The sequence below is a fragment of the Macrobrachium nipponense genome, chromosome 30, assembly GCF_015104395.2.
Source record: "Macrobrachium nipponense isolate FS-2020 chromosome 30, ASM1510439v2, whole genome shotgun sequence".
NCBI lineage: Eukaryota > Metazoa > Arthropoda > Malacostraca > Decapoda > Palaemonidae > Macrobrachium > Macrobrachium nipponense.
The window spans coordinates 49,048,750-49,072,686 of record NC_087218.1 but is presented as its reverse complement, the minus strand read 5'-3'; the positions used below and the strand labels follow the sequence as shown (position 1 = coordinate 49,072,686).

The following is a 23,937-nucleotide window of genomic DNA, read 5'->3' as shown; positions in this document are numbered from 1 at the left end:
GAGTTATTTAACAAACAAAAAAAAACAACAACAAAAAACTTTACTTATTTTTATATTTTCGTTCGTAACCCAAAAACTATGAAAGTCAGGCGAATTAATTATTTTTATGAGAAAGCCAATAAAATTCTCTAATTATCGACATATAAATTAATGGAAAACGAATAAGTCCAGCCGGTGAAAAAATTGATAGAAAAGAGAGTAAGAAACAGAGCGCAGTACAGGGATTTGAGCATACGCAGTACAGAAACTACTTTGCTGGCGTATTGATACCCTAGATACATGGTCAAAGGTATGATCTAGACTGTGGAAATCGCTACTTGTCCGAAAATAAAATAAAAATGCCCCTACCACCACGCACGAAAAATTTCGGTAAATTTTACGTACCGATACGTCAGTTGGATAGATAAGGGATAGAGTATTTTTACGTACTATAACGTCAGTTGGACATGAAAGGGCTAGGCTAATATTAGGTCTATTTTGTCATTATGCGTCTAGAGCGCATTGTTGACCTAAACCGGTTGATTTGAATTTTGAGACTGAACATATATAATCATTTTGGTACTTATGGATATCATCATTGCTTTCTGTGTTATGATAAAAATCGTGATAAGAAAATAATGCACAATACTACGTAGAGGCCTATACGTTTATGAAATCAAAATGCGTACATGAAGTTCATACAAAATGAACATGCATGTATGAAGTAACTTATATATATATATATATATATATAATATATATATATATATATATATATATAGCATAAAATGCTGTATTCTTTCATTATTACTTCGCCTTTCTGTAGATCACACTAGGCGTAGTTTATAGCAATATCGATTTGAAAAAAATACAAGGTTAAACGCAATTTGTAAAATCGAGGAACAGAATATTTTTACCTAAAATACTGTAAAATACTATTATCGTTAGATATCTCGGAATCATCTTAAAACCCTGTTGAATTAAGATAATCTACACCTCTGAGAAAATGAAATATTTTCTCGTGTTCTCTCTGAACATCTCGGCGAACAGCGGTATACCTGAAGTGGAACATCAACTTTAACAATCAGAAATAGTTTGATGTGAAAAGTACATCGGTTCAACTCCACTATCTTAAAATTTGTCGGTTGCTTCTGTTTTGTCTGTCCGTCCGCCCTCAGATCTTAAAAACTACTGAGGCTAGAGGGCTGCAAATCGGTACGTCGAGCATCCACCCTCCAATCATCAAATATACCAAATTGCAGCTCCTCTAGCCTCAGTAGTTCTGATTTTATTTAAGGTTAAAGTTAGCCGTAATCGTACTTCTGGCATCGCTGTAGGTACCAACATAAGCCACCACCGTACCGTGGCTGAGTTTCACGGGATTGTTTAAATTAAGTTTGTCCCCAGGTTGAAATATCTGGTGATGTTTTCTTAAAAATGAAACCGAACAGATAAAATTGATCAAATGCAAAACGTATCTTCCATTTGATTGGCGTAGGATTTGTTTTGAACCATAAGACTAACCATTAGACTAATTATTGTTTATGGCAACTTGGATGTTCCAGTAACATAGACATCCATTACAAAAATAAATAAATCATTAAAGAAATAAATACGAAAAAGTTTGGACCATTCCCATATCCCCCAACCCCAACCAAAACCAAAAAAAGGCAACATTAAAAAATAAAAGAAAATAAAAAAGGCAAATGATTAGGAGTGGTGTAATGTTTAAAATAAAATAGAACGGAATTATAAAATTAAATAAAGTAAAATAAAACAGACAAAAATATCTGGACATCAGTATTAAACTTCGAGAAAGAAAGTTCGCAAACTAAGTTCTCAGAAAGGACCAACGGTTTTGCTGAAATGTTTGGAAGAAGAAGTTGTTACCCTGGAAAGGAATCAGCGGCGTAGGCCTAACTTTCGCACGACGAGAATAAAAAAAAAGAAAAAAAGTAAAAAAAAAAAAAAAAAAATGCAAAACTGTTGCTGACTTGCTAAGATGCTAAGCTACCAGGATAATATTTTTAACCACTTCAAGCTCACACACACCATTTACATATGTATATCGATTAAGACTTGTTACCGCTTGCGAGAGGTACTACTTCAGTTTGATATACTAAACCCCATCGAAAATATTCATTACAATGGCTACGAAATGTAACAGATCTTTCTTAGATGGTGACCTCCAATTTTAACCCGGTATGTATCCACCTTTGCGGCATGTTCAGTACAAACCCGTTGGGAATGACCGTAAATTCATAAACAAAAGGCCGTAAATATCATAAAGGTAATAACCCCTGAGAAATATTAGACCTAGGCAACGATCCCCGAACACCGCTGGGGGTCACTATCAAGAAAAGATCCAATCCAACCATATTCGTCAACATCACAATCTCTAGCTAATTCAGAAACGTATAATCAACAAACACCTTTGGAAACAAAGAGGTTTTAATACTACCAGGACTAACGCAGAGCTACACAATCTCTAGCTAATTCAAAAACGAACACCTTTGGAAACAAAGAAGTCTTAATACTACTAGGACTAACGCAGAGCTAAAAACAACGCACGGTATACTGCATACGCAATAGTTTATCAGTCCTAAAAATAGAATCATGAGTAAAACGAAAGAGTATATTATAAATCCCAAATACCTGCACGGTCGAATCATTCGATATCCGACACAATGACAACTCAACCAACCGTCTCTCCTAGCCTAGCCCGTCCTTCTTGACGTAATGATCCGGCTATGCGGTGACGTCATGGCCGGAAACTATCTCCTCTTCCAGTACCTGCACGAGAGAGAGAGAGAGAGAGAGAGAGAGAGAGAGAGAGAGAAGCTTGATTTAATGTTCAATGTAGCTGTTGATTTGGTATGGAATTTTAAGTAAAGATCGAACGGTGTACCTTAATTCGTCTCTGTTAATTTCTTGATATTTTGGAACAAAGTATATCTTAAGATTTCCTGAGCGATCGTCTCTCATTCTCAAGATCAAAATACATAAAAAGGACTTTATCTCCGTCAGCCATTATTTTGGATAGGACTCGGTGTAAATACCATTTATTTATTTCCGTCAAGGTTGTGATTTTATCCGTATGTGTGTGTGAGGCGAACTTACATTAAACTGTTTAAAATCGATAAGGGTGTAATATAAAATTTAAATCTATATATAAATCAAGTCATTAATCTATTGCATCCTCTTCTATACTTAAGCCATAATAAAAAAAATAAAAAAACATTACAGTTAGCTTAATACGCCCATCAGTATAAATAAGTAAATAAATAAAGTGGATAAAAAAAAACCCTCTGGAGATGTGTAGTACGTGCGTCCGTTGAGGATTGGTTGGGGTGGGGTGGGGTGGGGGGACGGATAGGAGCAAAACTGGAATTTAACCTCCTAACCCTCCCCCCCCCCCCACCCCCCGTTCAGGCCTCCTAGAAAGGCATCGCCCTCGAAATGATTTTGTATAAATAAGCTGGAATACCCTATCCCAAAATTGCTTGATTTCTCACAAAATAATTGTTCCCAATCACAAGCTTCGCCTATGGTAAAATGTTAATAAAAACCCAGTAGGTAACTTTTGCCTATCCATATAACAGAAAAGAGGACAAACAAATAAAGACAAAAGCTCAACCTGGAGAAGCTGCAGAAATAGTCGCTCCATTGATACAGAAACCGTACAAACACCAAAATCTATCGGGTAGTACCATTAGGTCATGTGATTTAAGTCAAACAAAACACCTATAGGAAAGTCAAATAAAATATCCAGAATTATTGAGAAATACATCAAGTGTTACCTGTGTAAGGTGACTCATGAGGTAACAACAACGCAAAAGATTGACCAATCTTCTTTTATAGTCTCAACTGATTCACATACTGCTCTAATTGCACTTCTCTGCCACAACTCTGTTAAAACTAGCTGCTACTGCGCTTTGGAACATCTCTGCTTTCTGCATTATCTTATTGTCATGTCACCATGAGAGTATACAACATCTTAGATCCCAGAACACGGAAAAGGTCTCGGTGTACTAGACACATTCAGCACTATAATTCCTGTGTTGTTACTTGGAAAAAGTGGTGTGACGTATTCCAACTATTTGAGTTGAAGCGGAATTCCGGCCAGTTACCTAAACTAAGCTATACGGACCCTGGCTAAGTCGTTTGTCCAAGAGATTTGGGTTAGTCACCGATACCATATGGTACTTAGAACTGAAATCCTAAACAGGAGTGACTCACACAGTGTAATGCTTCATGAGTTATGAAAAGTTGGATTTAGAATTTATACGGAAAAAAGTAAACAAAAAGATAAGACAATGTCGTGTGCGTGCACTTTTCAAAATTACATTTGCGCGTGTAGTAAATAAATCCTATTTAGGACACTTAAAAGGTGCTATCCTCTCATTACTTTGTGTAATTTATGACATAATACCAGCCCATGAAGATTCTTTATTAGGCTCAGATGTCTGGATAACTAATCCTTTATAATAATAATATGACATGATGAACCTTACGGATTTGGTAAACGTTCTAGTGTCACCAGGTTGGGTTGACTTCGGGAGAATTTTACAAAGAAACAAGTGCCTTATGAATGGCCAGGTTACAGCGACACAGCTCATTTCGAACAAGACTAGACTTTAGATATAATCTGGACTATAATATTCATTATTAAGATCGTCCTGAGTAAAAGTTAGGTCTAAAGTTGATTGCAGTACCGTAAATAACTAAGGGTTTAAAGTATGATCTCCAACACTATGAGAAACTGACTAGTAATTATCATTAATTCCCATGTCTGTGATAGGCGCCAATGACTCTGGTAGTCGTGATGCTAGAAAACTGCTAAAAGTTTATCCTTTCTCGAGTCTACGACAATAAGTCTATACAGTATAGGTAAATTTCCTTCTAGACAAACTCGTTAAGGTAAAGACCTGCCATACGTCCTCTCTGACACTAATAATATATATATCTTTAGATAGTACTGTATATAAAAATGCACCCAAAACCACCGAAATATGGGATATCAAAATTGCCTGCACCAAAACGGTTAATTTTTTTCTTTTATTAAAAGAATACACTTTTAAGGTATTTTTACAATAGATACATATACAATGTATGTAAATTATGTACAGAATCAATAAAATCATTTATATATCTATATATTTCATAGCTAAACATACATGAATTTACTATGTATAAACGGTTAATTAGGGCGTACTGGTGGCTCCCTCATACAACGGCCCTTGGAAACAAAACCTGTCATCATGGTACCCCGGAAACACCCATGACAATTTATTTCCAAAATCCTTAGCCAGAGAAAAACAAACAGATCAGACGATCATCTGTAACGGTGCTGTGTGTGTGTCTTTCTAGGCCTACGTTTTGGGAAGTTTGTTTTTAAAGTATGGTAAGCCGATTGTCCTTATTTAGTTTCAAAAGGGTAGGTGAGGCGGAGCTTAGGAAGCAGTTGCTGGGTAAGCGTGGGCTACGGTGGTGGTTTTTTTTTTTCGTTTTTTGCAGGAATGGGAATTGCAATTAGCATAAACTCTTATAGAAAGTTTCCTAATTGTTTTACCTGTTTTTATTTAACTGTTACTGCTGTGCAAATCACTACTTCATCCTGCAGACCTACCTATATTTAACATTAGGGGGCCAAAGTACGAACCCAGGCGCTACCCTAGCCTATTGCTTACCTTATGTTTCGTAGGTCGAAGTGTCGACTTCCTATTTACAAGCTTCTTTCCATAGGTTATTATGGCGACTGTGTGATTGTAGTGTTTTTCAGGATCATATAATGCAGCTGTTTACCCATCTTTTCCTTTGCATGCCTCTTCCAAAAAAGATATAGGTAGTAGCCATTTTCCAAAATACGTGCGAATGCATTCACCAAAAGTAAGTAGAGAAACATCCTTGGAACGTTTACTGCAAGTCTCGACATTTCACTTGGGCCTGAAAGCTTAGATTTTGGCAGGCAGGCAGTTAATTATACCACTCTGTATCCGACCAGCCTACACCAATTGGTGATATGTTGATGACAACTTGGAAAACATCCTCGAGTTTGACAGTGAGAGCTTAAAGACTTGGCCGAAGGAGCAGGCCAGTAGATTGACCCAGATGAGTTGTAGGGTGCACCTAAATGTCTTTGATTTTCCCAGCAGTGTTGGAGGCTGGCAAGTTTGTGAGGAGGGCCATAAGAGGTAACATTAGAACTTGAGTGAAATCCGCATGTTTAGTGGAACCATAATATGTATATGTAGCTTACTTTTCCAGTTTGGTCAAGTGCCACCAGACTTCGGGGTGGCCTTGAGCCCTCAGCGTACGGTGGGTGGGCTTGGCTGCCCTATAGGTTATGTGATAAAACTGTTGAATGCTCCTACCAAGTCCTTAATGCCCCTCATTTGGGACGAGGTTGCAAGTACCCAGGAGGAAGTGATGTAATAGTTCTGCTCAAGCAACTGGTCAGTCTGTTAAGGGGTCTTCTGTAGTATACAGGTGTTAACAGGGGAATCTTAAATGAGAATTGCATTAAACCAATGTGTGAACAGTAGCCTAGGTTGTAAATATAATTGCTATGTGACTCCTGACGGGGGCCAGATAGTGTCAACATGTAGGTGTCCAAAACATTGTTGGCAAGGGGAAGTCCAGTTAAGGACTTTGTATTGGCGGGTTTTTGCTCATACGTTATGTAATGCAGCTCTGGACATGGTGGAATATGTCTGTGTTCATGCCATTCCAAACAAGTAGCTCTTAAGTTTCTCGCTGCCATTGCTGTTCAGTAGAATCATTCTTTCATATAATAGCAAGAACCTAACTAGTAAGATTAAAGTATAAATGACATAACCAGTCTTATTTGGCCGAGTTGAATATGGTATGTAGTCAAAGAAGTCTTGGAAAAGTTTAGTTTGTCAAATGTGTGGAGATTAAATTAATTTGTAATAGATCTGTATATGGCTTAAGTCAACAGTGAAAATTGTATTGTTGGTGACAGGTAGCAGTTTTTGGTATTTTAAACAATTTTCGAATGGAATGCCTGTCTTGAATCTCGAGTGGGTTATATTACCCTTTATTTTATTTTTTACTTGATCAGGGAGGGGTTAGGAGTAATCCTTTATCTTAAAAATTGTAGCAAATATATTACTGGTAAGAATTATACTTTTAAGATAATTATAGTATATTCCTATCGGTTGTATAATGTTGAATGGAATGAGTAAAATTTAAATTTTGAAATATCTATAAGGCAACATGTCTGTTCCCAGTTACTGACTAGGAAGTACCCTTTTTATTTCATATTTTTTAAGGTTCAAGTATTGTGTGTCGTTCCCCAGTTAATGACTATGAAATCAGCTGGTCTTGAGGAGAGGACAGTAATATGTGAGAGGGGAATAGAGTTGCAATGTATTTTGTATTTTTATTTTTTCTTTATGCGGACATAATTTAGAAAACCGTTGATGGTAGTTTAGTGGTTTTAAGACTGTCTGGTATGTAACAAGAAGACTATGTCGTGCGGTTTAGAAAAAAATATATAGTAATATACCACACGTAATTTGACTACCGCATAACAGCACGCAAATTCTTTTTTTTTTATTATTATTGTTTCTAATCTACTTTTTAATGTTTCCATTGGGTAATCAGGTATACTTTTATGAAGACGAAAATAGTTTTAAGTAAATATGCATTTAGGTAAAATTCAAATTAAAAAACAAAAGCGGTTTCTCAAACTAATTATTTGTGTAGAACATGATGGAAAACGTATCGCACCGCACAAAGTTCCGACTTGTGAGGATGGGACCGGATGCCATCGAAAATCAATTGTCGTAGTATGCCAGAATGACCGGAAGTTAAATTAAATAACTATTTTATGCTAAAAATGTAGGCCCATAATTATCCAAGCCATGAGAAAGGAAAATTACGTAATAAAGTCAATCGAAGAGAGCCATAGGAGTTCGCATACCAGTCGTATACGCCCATAGGCCTATGACGTGTTTGTTTTGAGGCCTGGGAGTTGCCCGAGAAGCAGACAAAAGCAAATGGGCTGGCATACCAACATAGGCCTTCTCTCGGAGGTGAGCTGGGAAATATTTTGTTTGGCGTTGTCATAAGTATTGACCAATATATCAGATCAGTTGGTTGAAGTACGCGCACATCTTGGTTTTCGTCTGGTGGCGTACTTTTATAATATAGGCAGGTTCAGGGAAAGGTGGATCGACGATAGGCCTACTGTCCATGACACCTCGGTTATAGCCCTTCCTCACGTTGCGAGAAGGAAATGTTTTATTTATTGTTGTCATATGTATTCAAGTGCCTCAAATAAACTGGTTTAGTATGCACACAACGTGGCGTTTATCTTTAAGTGTAACTTTTGTGTAATAGCATGCAGTTTTAAAAGGCTCAGTGTATCGATGATAGGCCTATGTCTTGACATTTTGGTTAGGTGTAAGTTATGTGGCAATGTTTTGGCAATTTTCTACGCTGTCATGCCCAGGGCCGAGGTGACATGCCCAGCAAAATGAATAATGAGTGTGATGTGATCAAGACATCATTACTTGGCGTTTGTGAATGATACTGGAAATGTTTTAAAGTTTGTCTACATCATTATCGTTCTCCCGAATCAAGATGCCGCCATTTTACGGGATCGAGAAAGATAACAAATATTTTAATTTGTTTTATGATAACACAGGTGTTAGATTTGTAATTGTTTTATCAGTGTTAGTTGTAAAGTAATGGCCAATCAGCGTAAATTGTAGGAATAATGACAGTTTTTTTTACCACCTAAACTTCTGTAATTAAGAAACCAATATACGGAATTATCGTACCAAGATTGTTTTGAATGTATTCATGGAGAGAGAGAGAGAGAGAGAGAGAGAGAGAGAGAGAGAGAGAGAGATTAACCAATAGCTGTACAGTACACATGCTATTAATTCATTTAAACGTTGCTGGTTTTGTAGAGAGGTGTAATGGTTAATGGATGCCAACAGCGATGGTCGCTCACCATTCACAAAGATTGCTCAAGGTTGGGCTGGCTTAACGGGCTACTCTACGAGCAAGAGCCCGTGCAGGGATAGTGCCAGGTCAATTGAAAACAACTGCATTGGGACAGAGAAGGTGGGGGAGAACTGCTTGAGTTTTGAAAAACAGGAAAGGTGTCTTCAGTTTATTTTGATGAGGATTGCAATGAAAGGATGTGGGAAATGAGGATTTAGAATAAGTTTATAGTTTAGGTATACAATAGAATGTGATTTATATTGTGTACCTCCATAGTTTTTCTACATAAAATTTTTAGAATAAGAGGACTGTGTTTTGAAAACTCCATGAAATTCATGTTTTCACTCAATGTATTGCTTTCTTTTCCATCTTGGTGTTCCTTGTAGGTAATTAAGTTTCAGTAGTGGACAGAGTTGCTGAATTGAATGAACAGACTATGCTGCAGTAATGTACTATATGTTAAGGCTATCACCCTACTTTTCATATATACAAGGTTCTCTTCAATTGGAGTGGTAATGAAAGTATAAGATCTCATGGCAGAATTCAAGTCTCATATTAGAGAAATTTGTTTTAAACTTTATCCTTTAAAAACATTTTCTCAGAAAAAAAAGTAATGCTAATAACATTCAGTCCTAACTAGATACCATAAAATTTCAAAAGTGAGAAAGTACAGTATCGTTATGCAAAACCGAACAAAAGCAACCTTGAACAGGGGCAAGTATGATCATGCATCTCGACCCAGGTGAACAGCTATTATGATAAGCACCAATAATTTCTTATGAATTGACATGACAGAATTGTAGTAAATTGTCATAAACAGCAGGAATGCCAAGAGATTTTTCATTAGAGATCAATGCAATTACTCATTCAGAGGGCGGCTATAAAGCCAGTCATACACTAATGGTCCCCAGTAAGTTCCCCATACTGTGACCAAATAGTACTCAGAGTAGGCATGTTGCTCAATTTCACAAAACAAATAAAAAGAGTATTCTTTAATTTAGCTTCCATGCTGTGCAGGTCATTGAAACTTGAGTAGCACCTCTCATGGTCCTGAATTTAATAAAATTGTATGAAATTATATATGTTTACAAAATCACATAGGGCTTCATTCCAAATTAACTAGCCTACTCGGTAAACCCAAAACCTTTGCCCTTCTGTTCCATAGCTATCAGATGCTCGCTACCTAATGTACTCTGTACCACACAGCTGAGATTGTTCGTGCATTTAGGTTAGTCTCTTATCTTAACTATCATAATCATAAATCGGCCTATGCACATATTCAAGTATATTCTACAGGTGCAGTGTATCCTGAGTTCAGGATGCACTGCGCCAGTCATATCAGTTGACCCCTAGGGCTTGATTTAATCTTCAGCACAATGTATTCAGTCCCGTTGTCATACCCTTGGTGGTGCTGAATCGACCTTAAAGTAATAATCATTTGGTAATCTCATCATAGGTTCAATGCTGGAGATAGACTGCTTCAGTTGTATTTTACCTATTTACCAGCACTGATGTCTGATAATATTAAATTCATTCAGCCTGTTGCTACTCTTATCTCTCTACCCTGTCAGTACCTGCTTCAAAGGCCAGTAGGTTCCCGAAGTGACAAATGTCTTGTCTCGATTAACACTTAATCTTCAACCACTATAGTGTTCCACCTCCCTCTTCTGCATTTGTTCTTTTTTTGTAAAGTGTATACAATATTCTGAGTATAAAAAAAATCTGACCTCATGTACTATGCATCTTGCATTCCTGAACATCTTGAGACACCATCTTGTTCATGTCGTTTGATTTACTAGAATGTTCATCCCTACAGTGTAGTATATACAATTGTATCTACATCTCCCCTTTTGACTCACAACTTTGTTACCATAAGCTTTGCTTTGCTTACGCTTAATTTCAGTCTATTCCTTGTTATACGTATTCCACTCTTCCACATGATAAATGTTTCTACACCTCATTGTCCTGTTCCAATAGATCGTCTGGAAATAGCCCTTCTATAGTAATCACTCATGATGGATATTTTTATCTCTAATGACTCCATAAGGCTCATCTATGGTAATTCCTAGTCTTGGAATTGATTTCTTCTTAAGATAGTGTTGTAGAATAGCTTCTTCAGTGCATCCTATGGTAGCTACATTGTAGAGTATATGTCGCTAGATTGGCAATTGTTGATTTCAGCAATATCTTTATCAGCCTTTTCTACAGCCTTCTGTCCAATATTTTTGTAGCATATTTGGGCAGTCTTGACCTATTTTTAATACCCATGTCGTACTATGTCCACTTTTCTTCTGTAAATTATTGTTGAGCTCTTTAACTGTTTTTGTATCATATTTCTTTTGTTGGTGTTCATATATTCTGGTCAGCACATCAGTGGTTTGCACTTCAGCATCAGTAAATTTCTAATTATTCTTGATGACCTTGGGGCTTTGCCATTATCTGCTGTCAGCTCTTTAGCAGTTTGTAGTAAACTTGTTATTCTGGATGGTCTTACGTCTTTCCGATAATCAACCGACACTGCCTTGGCTATCTGCTGTCAGCTCTTTAATCATTTTTGGTAGTAAACTTGTTATTCTGGATGGTCTTACGTCTTTCCGATAATCAACCGACACTGCCTTGGCTATCCCTTTAAGGCATTATACAACATACTGTATTGGTCCCTCTGTTATGCAAACATCCTCCACCCCATTCAGTATTATATTTCTTTCAAAAGATTTTAAAGATTCTGACAGTCATTGTAGTAGTACGTATAATGTATCTTTGTCTTCAACTTATAATTTTTCCATTGTCATGTTTTATATGTTTGGCCCTTTCACTTCTTTTCCATCTTCCCTTAGCAACTTGTATGTTTTATCTTTTTCCTCTGCTGTGTTGAAACTGGTAACTCTTCCTCCCAACTATAGGCTTGCATATTTTGACGAAATTTCTGAAGAGATGATCTATCGTTCTCTCAGCCACCAATAAAAACTCGAGCACAAGTAGCAATGATAATTGAAGGCAGTCTTCTAGACACAAATAAAGCAATATTTTTTAGACTGTCTGAAGATTAGGTGTATTCCTGTACTTAGTAATATTACATGTTTCAACCTATAAGATTTGAGGGAGAGATGGTTTTAAGTGTTTCTGTAATTTTCTTTAATGTATCTTGCTTTAATAGTTTGAATTTAATATATATGAGAGGTTTTTGATATACACGATTAATTTTTAAGGTTTATCATAGCGATAAATAATTTTATATATCATACAGAACACCTAATGGTCTTAGGGTCATAGTGCTTTGGAAGTGTCCTTTGATTTCTACCATTCATCCACCTCTTCTTGTATATATGTCTAACCTCTTTCCTGTATGTCTTCTGTAAGAGCTTGAAGTCTTCCTGTCGTATTCTTTCATTGATCTTGATGCTACCAGTATGCTTTACTATCATTGTGATGATGTCACACCTTATACTAGTACATCTAGTTTCTTTCAACATTTTATATTGATTAATTTCATGCAGACATCTTGGTTTTCTAATTTCATGCTGCTGTTCTTTTGACAGCTATCTTCTCTCCATTAGAAGGGAATCTGCTTTCAGCAGTTTTTAATTTAAGTACCTTTTGATGTTGTGTACTCTGTTCATATGTGAAGGAGTATTTTGCATTTTTATTTACCTTAACAACCAAGATGGGTATCTATATACATAGGGCTGAGTGCATATTCTTTGATCTATACATATATGATTGTGTATATTAGTGTGTGTTCCCTTGTAATGTAAATGTTACCATATTCAAAACATAAGAACTTATTTAAAATAAAAATCACTGGCCAGCAGTGGGAGGTAGCATGGAAAATTATTTGCTTCAAAATATAATTAGTAAAACTTAAATTTTCTTCTTTTCAGACTGCCAGAGCTGTCTTGCTTGAAGGGGAGGAAGAGGCTCCAAGTTTTGCAGCTTTGGTAAAACAATTTAAAAGGAGACTTGGAAAAACCAGATTAGAAAGATGGCTAGCAGATTTTAAAAAAGACAAATCTCTTGAAGACATATTTGCTTTGCTGTGGAATGATGAGGATGCTCATTGCTACATGTCTCCAGTTCTGGGTAATGGTGGAAAGGATTCAATCAAATCAGCAAAGCTTCACAAAGTAGCGGATTCATTCTACAAGGTTGGCGACCGAGAAAAGGCTTATGATTATTTTAATCTTAGCCTTATTTTGGCTCCTCATCCAAGAGTAGCCCCACCTTACGGTTGGTTTTGTGAAGTCTCTGAAGAACCTGACGAAGAACCTGATGTAGACAATAGTACTGGAGGTAATAAAGATCCAGAGAATAAAAGAGTAGACCAAAGTGGAACTTCTACGGCAGATGGTGGAGGTGACTCTGACCATACTAAGGGATCTGGGAATTCGGAGATGAAAAGAGGAAGTAAAATTTGTGTTGATAAACTTGTGCAAAGAAATATAGAGGACAGCAGTGGAGTGGCTTCTGAATGTGTTTTTGAACCAATGAAGTTAGAAGAGAGTAGAAGTATGCTTGGAGGTAGCACAGTGGTAAAAGATGAAGGAAAGGAAGGGGTTAGGGTAATAGATAATTCATTTGGAAAGCAAGAGATAGTGGAGAGAGAAGTACAAGCAGAAAATATTGTGTCAATTATAGTTTCTGCAGTTAGAGACAAAGAAGTGGAAGTTGGTGAAAGAAAGAGTTCTGATTGGGAAGATGATCCTAAAGACCAAGAAGTAAAGAAAGACCCGTATGAGACATCTGGAAAGAAAGTACCTGGAAATGTTGGAAATGGCAGTGATTCAAGGGATGAAACGACTTTTAAGTGCATAGAGGAAAAAGAAACTGGTCATTCCTCTGAAAGCCAGACAATGAGTTCACCAAAATTAGAAACAGACCTTCAAAAGGAAAGGAGTCCTGCTGTTAGAATGAAAGCCTCTGCTTCCATAGCTGAAAGTAGATCAGCAGAGGAAGAGAGCAAAAGTGATCAAGCTGCAGTTGATGAAAGTCTTGAAGAAGTGTGCGATCAGCTTATGACCAGTTTCAGTGATAAAGACCTCAATGAAAAAGCAAGTTTGTTAGGAAGCTCAATCTGTTTGTATGCAGACTTGGTAACAGGATTAGAAATGAGGGCTTTATTGATGTTTAAATTCCGAGAATTTGAAAGAAGTATAACTGCTATTGATTTAGCCATTAGATATGGAAGTACTGGTATATTTCTGAAAGGAATTAAGGCACTCAGAGTGAGATGCGAAGAATTCCTCGGTAAAGGCTTGAAACCGAAGAGCAAAGACAAGCTGGCCCAATTTTTATGTGGCTGTCAGCCTACTCCAGTTATAAAAGAAGCCAATCCTAAAATACCTGCCTTGAGTGCTTCAGTCAAATGTAAATATACCCACTTTGGAGGGAAGTTCTTAGTGGCAGCACAAGACATAAGGCCTGGTAAGTAGTATGCTACATTTGAAATCCTCAGATATTTTCAGTTTCAGTCACTGGGCTAAAAAAAAAATTGTATATTTATAAATGATTAATGGTAATTATTCATCATATTGAAAGTATGTTGTAATAAATTGCTGCCTTGTAATACCATGCCTTTTGCAAAGGCATATTTTGGGTATTAGCCCATTAAGGAAAACATTCCTAAATGTATTGGGTAACATTTGTTTGTATTTCAGGTGATATTTTAGGTGTAGAGGAGCCATACTGCAGCATAGTCAATAGAGGAGAATTAATGAATTTCTGTGCCAATTGTTTACAGCGATGCTGCACTCCAATTCCGTGCCCAGATTGTTCTGTGGTATGTATAGCACAGGGTTGTGGGTAGAGTCCTGTTTTAAACAAATGTAGACTTATTACTCAAAGATTTTGTCTGGCAAATTTTTCTAGGACTATGTTTCCCTGGAGGTGACATTGTTCATGAAAGATACCTCCCAAACTTTGATATGGCTTTAATTATTTAGCAGAGGTTACTCTTATGGTTAACTCAATTAGGGAGGTTATCTACAACATATATAACTGATAATTAAGTGACAAACTATATAGTTGTCAAGAGGAGTTTGGATTTGTGCTTTAGGAACTTATTTGTAAGGTAGAGAACTAAAAGTTTTTTTTTTTTTTATGTAGGTGAACTGTTTAAGGGTTAAAATTTAATTTTGGATATGTTTCAGGTGGTATTTTGTAGTGAAGACTGCAGAATGAAAAATTGGAAACATCCCCATTGGCCTTTGTGTAATGTTGTGTTGCCCTCATTGGTTGCCATGAAAATGGATAGTATTGTCATGTTGGCTGCCCATGTCCTTACCCAGACCACTTTCCTGAAGGCTAAGGAAATGGCAGAGGAGCTCAAAAATGAAGAGAGACTTCCAGGACAACTCCAGGGTTTCAATCAAGATGGAATTTTCAAGTCATCAGATTACAGAAGTGTGTACCATCTTGTAACAAATGAAGAAAAGAGGTCGGAAGAGGAGCGCTTTATTGCTAGTGCAGAAGCATTTGCTTTAACCAAGCTTTTGAAAGAAAGCAACAGGTACTTCATTGATGAGTGTGGGAGGCCTTTTACTCCCACATACGAGGATATGTTGTTGACCGGATCTCTTGTCGTTCGTCATTTGATGAATCTTAAGTGTTCGGCCATTGCTCTGTCTGAATTCAGGGTAAGTTCATAAGAAAAATTTCTGACTTGAAATAATCATGGTCCAAAAGGGTTACTTGTGGGAATTTAATACTGCAGTTTCTATGCGCATACAAAACCTTTGTTTAGTGTGTATTCATAATGATGACCCATACAAATTGTTACTCGGGTCAGCAATAAAGTCGACAGAAAAAATGCTCTAAGGTATTGCATTTTACAGTGATGTAACCTGTAGTCTGTTTAATTTATGGAATTTTAGCTTAAGATTTTTTTCTGATACAGCATAGGACTTAATTGATTATTTCACTAATGCCACATATACTGTATATCATATGACCTGCTGGTCTTTTCTTCAGTAGATGATACATCTTTAACACTAATCATGTGAGTCTTATTTTAAATAGGGTAGGATTACAAAAATACTTCATACAAGGTTATTTAAAAATATTCATTGCCATTGTACTGTTTATCTTGAGAAAAACTACTTTCACTGAAGGAGTATGTTTCTACTGAAACTTTTACAGAAATAGTAATGAAAAAATTTACTGTAGTTTATGCAGAACCCCTTAGTTGAGAAAACTGCAAGTGTGTATGATCAAAAGCTCTTAGTTGATAAAACCACAATTGTGTTTGATAAATTATTTTCAATGTTCACTTTAGCTAGTTGTCATATTTACCAGTTTTACCTGCAAACTTACAGTAAATGCAAGTGGTGTGTATTTTGATAATGAAATGCGTAATACCTTAAGTGATTGAACTAAATTAAATTTTTTTTGTAAGTGCAATTACGTATTCTTAATTTTTTTCAACATTTGTTGAATTTTTTTTTTTTTTTTGTAAGTGCAGATATTCATAATGTTTTTACACATTTGTTTGAACTGCACATTTTGAGTACTATACTTACCCAGATGTAAAAATCATATCTTGATGCTTTGATGCATAACTTAATTTAGCCAACCTTTTGAGAGTACGTATCACTTTTAATAGAGTAGACGAGGCTTACCACTCTTAATAGATTAGACCAGGCTATGATTACCAAACTAATGGAATATAAAATATCAAGTTATTTCAGCATCAAAGGAAATGTGCTATTTATCTCAGTCACTAGGGAGAATTTTTGTTTCATGCTGTCTGTTAACCATCACTATTGAGGACTTGTTTTTTTTTTCTTTAACATCCAGTCCTCTATTTTGCTACCAGGTTTCACTCTTCCTGCCCCCCACCCTCCTTTTGAATTAGAGAATAAGACTTAACATGCCTCAAATGCTAGAGAGCTCTATGTTGGTAGTTAAATGCTTAAATCTTGTACTTTTTATTTCTTTACTTGTAATGTTTTTCATTAGCAAATACGGTGCTAATTTCAACAAATGCTAGAGAGCTCTATGTTGGTAGTTAAATGCTTAAATCTTGTAGTTTTTATTTCTTTACTTGTAATGTTTTTCACGAGCAAATAAGTTGCTTTTTTATCTCGTGGGAAGTGTTATGAGTTTTTTTGGTATTTACCTATTTGGTTATTGCCATTGCTGTATGAGTAGTCTTAACTTATTCATATTCATTTATATTGCAGGTTGTCACAAGTGATTACGATAAAAGCTGGAGTTCACGTTTTGGATGCGGTGTGTATCCTACCATCAGCATAGCAAAGCATTCCTGTAATCCAAATGCTGCATTGTACAATCATGGTAAAACAGTGGTTATGTTTGCTACTCGCTCTATTCCCAAGAACACTCCCATAACTTTGAGTTATGTTACACAGTTCAGACTTACTGGGACAGATGTGAGAAGGTCAATACTAGAAGACAACTACTACTTTAGGTGCAGTTGTGAAGCCTGTGAAAATGATTGGTTCCCAGACTTTGATGAAATTTTTGAGTTGAAGTGTTTCAAGTGTAGTAAGGCTATTGATCTCAAGACAGGGTCCTGCCCTGGATGTCAGATATATTATAGGGAAGGAAAAGAGTACAAAGGATCAGAAAAGGCTCCGTACAATTTCTTCCTGGTGAAAGACAAACTATATCAAGCAGCTTCGATCTGCAAGAAGACAAAATCGAAGATGTTAAGTAAAGGGGATTGCTCTGGGAAGAATCGAACCAGTATTGTTAATGCGATTGAACTGATGGAGAAATATGTGAAAGAGCCTTGTTCTATGCTGCTAGATGCTCAAGAAGCACTAAGAATTAGTTATTTACGAGAGGGGTCTTGGTTCCAAGTAAAGGAACACACCAGAGGATGGATTGTGGGACCTCAATTCCTGATTAATTCTTCGTTAACAGGCAAAGATGACGTTCATTTTGAATCTTACAGTGAAACACCACTCGAGAATACCCCGAGACGCAAAGGCCGTGGGTCAAAACATCACCAAGAGAGTGATAGTACTTTACTAGAAATACCTCCACCGCCATATGTACCCATTTTGAACAGAAATGAGGAGAGTGCAAGTTCTGATCTAGACCTTGATTGATTAGTGAATAGTCATTTAGTAACATTTTTAAGAGATAAAAAATAAAATGTTTACTAGTTATTGTGAAATTGCTGGTTTAAGTTAGTCTTGTAACTTTTTAACTTTCATTTTATAATTTTAAGCATTTGATTATGCATTTTTACAAGTTTTAAAAATGGTTAATTTTTAGCTTTTGTATTGTATGGATTTCTATAGAAGTCCTTTTAAAAACATTGTATACTTTTTTCTTAAAAAATGCATATTAATTTCAGTATTCTATAGTTTTATTTTTTGTATGGGTTGCGGACAAAAAAAAAAAGTGATATGTAGATATTTCAGCTCTTAACAATCAGAGGAGCCTCAGCAGGTGCCAAGACTTTTTATTTTTTCTTGGGAGGGATGCGCTTTAGTTTTTCTTATGACGACAACTATCCCCTTCAAGATTGTTAAACTATTTGGGTAGTATTTAGTAAATCATAATTAGCTTATATTACACTTTATTCCTGGAAGTAACAGAAGTCAGAAATACCAAAAACTGAGATTATCTATTAAAAATAAACTACAGTATTCAGAGTATACAAATACTTAGGTGTAAATAGAAGAAGAATAATGAAAGAAATTTAATCCTCTAAACTCAACTTTTTCACACTGTAATTACCAAAAACATGAAAATGAACACAACTTGAACACTTCATAATCACTTTTGTTCTTTAACAATGGCACTTTAGCTGTCACTGGCACAGGTTCTTGATGATCTATGAACAGTACCATACTTTTAAACCACCCATCCAATTAGTCAATCATGCACCATACATCTATCTGTAAAGTGGCCACTTAAAACTGCTAATACTTATGCCTTTAACATAACCACAGCTTATTGGCAAATTGCAGAGCATTAAATGTTACCCCAATTACAGAGCACTTTTATCCAAATTTACAAAGTAAACTGATAGTAACTACTTGAAACTTCTCTCAACTCTCTAACCACAAATAATTTCACCAAGGAGTTGTGTGTTTGCTTTTAATTTCCATATTTAAGGAATTTAACTCTGAAATTTAAATATTTGACAAACAGCATCATACTATGCAAATATGACATTTTCACTTAACGCCAATGGGCTTGAAAGTCACTACAGGAGTAAATCATAACATATAAAACAGCCAACACCTATAGTAATAGTTAAATTTTTATTGGCTAAAACCCTGCATTTGACAATGGTAAAAAGATAAGCAAATCCTTTTGAACAGTGTCTGGTGAAATTTTGCTGCAGTAAAATATTTTCCTTAATATTTTCAAAAACCTCTGGCATTTGTAATCGTGAACCGACATACTACTAACGATGTCTGAAATGTCCCTAAGTAAACACTTGCACAAGCAATTCTGGTTTTATCTCTTCTACAGCTGAGCTCCTGGTTTAACCTACTACAGCTGAGCTCACTAATCTGAATTTAGCAAAGAAATAAAAAAGCTGGTTTAAAACAGTCTTGGTCTTCATCACCATAAGATCATACTAATGACATAACCATCGTAATAAATGGATGGACCAGTGCCTAAGTCTCTTAATTCTGCTGGAGTGAATAAGGGCAAAGATATGCCTGACTGGTACAGAGGCCAATATGAATCGGTTGATGCCTTGCTACCAGGTTGTTCACTTTGCATAACTTCCTGACCCTCCTGTTAACATGTTAATATTAATAGCTTCCGACAACATTCTTAAACACCAATCTCTGTTCAACAAGTAACAACAAAAGAGAAAAAAAAAAAAAAGCCAGGATTCCAGTCTGAAACATGACCTGATGAAGAAACCAATCAAATAATTTCTGCAAATGCAAGTATTTCAGCAGAGTTTATCTCATTTCTCTCATCACAAATTCTGTCTACAGAGGCAACTATCGTTAACATCACCGCAAAATATTCTTTTGAAGGTTAATACGATTTCAGTAGGCTTCTTCCGACCAAAGGTGTATGCTGTGAATACCACTAAATTTATACAGTTTTGGACATCTACATATAAACTGGGAAATCTGAAAACCATGCTCTTTTTACCAACCATGACATTTAAATAGCTGATTTTATTGTTTGAAATCACACAGCACTTGAGAAAGATGAAGTCTTATTACAGTCAGTTCTCCTTGTTCAAGTGTGTGAGGCATTAACCATCTGTTTGATGCTATTTTGTGAATATCATTTTAATAAGAATACAGTATCTGACCACTCATGAACAAGGAGGACTGACTGTATTTACAAGGTTACAATTTGCTTAAAAGTTGTATTGTACATTATCTTGAGAAACCATTCCTAGTTTCTCAGTGCATGAGGCAGATTTTACATTAAATTAAGTAGGAACCAAATTTCCTTGTTAATTGCATACTTACAAAGTATGACTGGCATTGGTAAACCTACTGAATAATGGGCCCTGTTCATGTGTCCATCCTTAAATCGAATTGGCACTAAATAATGAAAAATAGCAACTGAAAATGGTTCTGTAATTATGATGAAATTGGAAGAATGCACTGTTTATATGGTACAGCATATGAATTCCTTGCAATGAAATTATTTATTTCAGGTAAATCATGGGCAAAACACACACATTCCAGATACTTACAGGAACCAAATAGTAACCCAAGGAAAAGTAGATCGAAATGAAGTCGAGCAAAGTTAAATCAGAGCCATGTGGTTGAAATCTTAATGTATCTATTACTGTAATATCAATAATGTCCACATTCATCTATAACCACAACATTACTGTAAATAATGTCCATGCTACAACATGAACAAGATATCACAAAACACTGTTATTTTATAAGATACAACTATAGTATTTATTCATCAAATTTCAGAAATTTTCTTATCACTTGTATGTAATATGAAGATGGATTCCAGTAAATAAATACAGTATATACACAAGTTTTACAGTCCTCATCAGTATTCAAGAGATACACAGAAGGAAAATCACAGTTAGCATTATTGTGCCTCCATGGATACCCAAGTTCAGACTGCTTGAAGATAGTTTGCCGTTTGCTGTCTGGTTCGTAGACATTATTGTTCCTGCCATAAAATCATGCTTGCAAAAAAGCAAAGGCCCCTCCAAATATACAAGTAGCTAAACAAATGTTTTTCATTTTAACTCTTCACTTCAGATTTGCATCTAAATTAGTATATCCATGTCTTTATGTTTTTGGATTTAGCATGACATCCATGCAGATGATCTTGACATATTTATTTACCAGTAGTATTTATAACATGCTCCTTAGATTCCATTAAAGAATCCCTTCTTATTCAGAGTACCTTGGCTCTCTTCTTTATAATGTAAAAATGGAAAGTTAATTTAAAAACAATTTGACCTCTTCTCACACTGGGAGATTTTGAAACAAATGGGGACCTAAAAATGGGATACACAGACATGAAGTAATCATGGTCTTAAAAGATGGATATATTTGGAATGTAAATTATATTGACAGGACACGCAATACCTTGACCAACTGAACTGGTCAGGTTGAAGGTTAAAAGAATTAAGAGTAAAAAGATTAAAAAGAAATTTACAAAATTGAAATTGATAATTTTATTAACTATATATGGTAAAAGTATTAAAATTTTCTGAAAATATTCAAATTGCAAACCAAATTCATAAAAAGTAATAAAATATATTTTTACCTCACTTAAAAAACTATGCAAAAAAAATTTTGCATTTGGACGAAAGAATTTTTTTCGTCATAGCAATTTCACCCTTAGATTTGCTCATGTCATAATCCAAACAGTACTGCCTACCCTTCTTGACTGATCTGATATGTTAAAAGACTGACTTTTTAAATTAAGGTATAAGCAACACACTTGATAGTGATATGAGGTTGATGAATAAGCACCATCTTCTATCAATGGACTTGAGACATTTCAAAATGACTCGACAGTCTTAAGAGTTTTTGAGCCGTGATCAACTGAAATGGAAGCTGTGAAAATATGCTCTCAAACCAAGCTAACTTCTAAGGCCATTCTCTTGGTATCAGGCACAAGATGCAGAGTCAAAGAATAGTGAATGAGTCCATTCATTGAGTAACCTGAAAAGGCTGGGTCACAATACTATAAGTTGTTGACAGTGGACTTACAGAAATAACTTTCTTAGTATACATATCGACTACTATATGATCCTAAATAAGTATTCTACAATTGTTAAAAAATATACTTCATAGGCTGTAATGAAAAAAGACAATCCTGTTACCGTGGGGATGAATACCACCAAAATAATGAATGAATGTTTACATTGAGTGTGTGTAATGTGAGTTACATTTACAAAATCTGAAGGAATATATTGCAATTTTTCCTATAAACCATGACACAGATATCATACATTACAGTATTCATTTGCATATACTTTGCATGACATCTTTGGCAGCAGAATATTGTTCTACAATTAAGCAGTACTTGATCATCAATATCATTAGAACATCTATACCAGATATCTGTACAAGCAAACATTAGCAATGCACAAGTAGTAGTTGCATGCATGGTTTAATTTAAAAATGAAGTATAAAATCTCCTGAAATATCAAAACTGATTACTAAGGTTTGAGGATGAGGTTCTATTGAAACCTTTTCAAAAGGTTTCATTTTTACAGCATTGCAATCAATAATATATCTCAACTAAATCTAAAAGAATATATAAAATGCAACAGTAAAATTTCTGTTTTTAGATAAAATTTTCAATTCATATAAAAACAAAAGTTACTAGTGATACAATCTTATTTTTTTCTTATGTTTGAGCATCTTATATATCAGACATTCCACAAAAATATTATCATTAAAACCTAGGAAAAATTGCACACTTGTTCATATAGTACTCAAATTCCAATTAAATACATTTTTAGAACTTCATTTAATGAAAGCAAATTATTAAAATATACGAGCTTTTAACTTTACTTGTAGTTTTCACAACCAAGCTGGTGTGTGACAAAATCTGGACCCTAATTAGAATTTATGTTCCTTCAGATGAAAACATTGAAATCATGATCTTCATCTTCTGCAATATAATTAAACTAGAAATAATTATATATGGAAATCTCAATCTGAGAAAAATTTGAATCCACTTTGTATGTCATAGTACGTACATACTTTTGACATTCTTGGTCTTACTCTACCTTCTATTGTCCATCTATTTTTTCCCAATCATCATCCCAGTTGTCCCAGGTGTGCCCTTTGTTATTGCCTCCTCCACCGCCACTAGTACTATTAATATCGACTAAGAGTTCCTCCTCAGCATTACCCTGAAAACGAAGTTGGCGATGAAAATTTATCAGTACTGAACATATTCATGAATTTAATTTAAAGTTTAGAGTAAGAATGAAAGATGAAATTTTTTATACTTACAAATTTGAAAATAAAATATCACACACATGCTTGGTTTACATTCTGCCTTAATAATAACTATCATACTAAAAACCATTCTGCATGGACCCCGTAGGACAGGAGTTCCATCAGTGAATCTCATGTGGTGCACTGTGAGCATTACTTAAGGTTCTTTGCAGTGTCCCTTCAGCCACTAGCTGCAACCCTTCATTCTTTTTACTGTGCCTCCATTCATATTCGCTTTCTTCCATCTTGCTATCAACTACCCTAACAATTGTTTCGTAGTACAACGGTGAGATTTTCCTCCTGTTACACCTTTAAACCTTTCTACTCTTCTACTCTCGATTTTCCCTTTTAGCACTGAATGATCACATAGGTCCCAGTGCTTGGCCTTTGGCCTAAATTCTTTATTCCATTTCAATTCTGCATGAATGCATAAGAGAGCACTAAACACTTGCTGTTTGCTAATATTTATGTAACTCCAACAGGAATATAAAGCTATGTTAAGATGGGAAATGAGCAAAACTTATGAACAAAAAGCATAGAGAGTACTGGTGAAGCAATAATCCTGTACTGATCTTCAACCAAT

General features: G+C 35.5%; 2 protein-coding genes across 9 annotated transcripts in view; one reads left to right on the top strand and one right to left on the bottom strand.

The window, feature by feature from the left end:
* The first annotated feature begins 5,216 nt into the window (after nucleotides 1-5,216).
* LOC135202501 (uncharacterized) lies at nucleotides 5,217-18,282 on the top strand. Of its 4 annotated transcripts, none has more exons than XM_064231925.1 (5): nucleotides 5,217-5,416; nucleotides 12,840-14,379; nucleotides 14,613-14,734; nucleotides 15,105-15,590; nucleotides 17,136-18,282. In XM_064231925.1, exons 1-5 carry the CDS (start codon nucleotides 5,381-5,383, stop codon nucleotides 18,027-18,029), a joined length of 3,078 nt encoding a protein of 1,025 aa, XP_064087995.1. In that variant the 5' UTR covers nucleotides 5,217-5,380; the 3' UTR covers nucleotides 18,030-18,282. The 4 variants fall into 4 exon arrangements, with proteins under 4 accessions (XP_064087995.1, XP_064087996.1, XP_064087994.1 ...); XM_064231926.1 differs by having other exon boundaries at nucleotides 5,218-5,383; XM_064231924.1 differs by lacking the exon at nucleotides 5,217-5,416 and adding an exon at nucleotides 7,865-8,039.
* Nucleotides 18,283-18,488: 206 nt separating this feature from the next.
* Nucleotides 18,489-23,937, bottom strand: part of LOC135202502 (ADP-ribosylation factor GTPase-activating protein 1-like) — a 169,517-nt gene continuing 164,068 nt past the window's right edge. For all 5 annotated transcript variants that reach the window (XM_064231927.1, XM_064231930.1, XM_064231929.1 and 2 more), the window contains one exon: nucleotides 18,489-23,266. In XM_064231927.1, coding sequence (XP_064087997.1) covers nucleotides 23,144-23,266 — 123 coding nt within the window. In that variant the 3' untranslated portion in view covers nucleotides 18,489-23,143. The remainder of the gene's footprint in view (nucleotides 23,267-23,937) is intronic.

Bases quoted from the DNA above. Each gene is read 5' to 3' on its own strand.
- LOC135202501 (XM_064231923.1), top strand. From the start codon at position 8,938: ATGGATGCCAACAGCGATGGTCGCTCACCATTCACAAAGATTGCTCAA. The intron at 14,380-14,612 runs GTAAGTAGTATG...TTTGTATTTCAG, and splicing joins AGCACAAGACATAAGGCCTG to GTGATATTTTAGGTGTAGAG. The intron at 15,591-17,135 runs GTAAGTTCATAA...TTTATATTGCAG, and splicing joins TTGCTCTGTCTGAATTCAGG to GTTGTCACAAGTGATTACGA.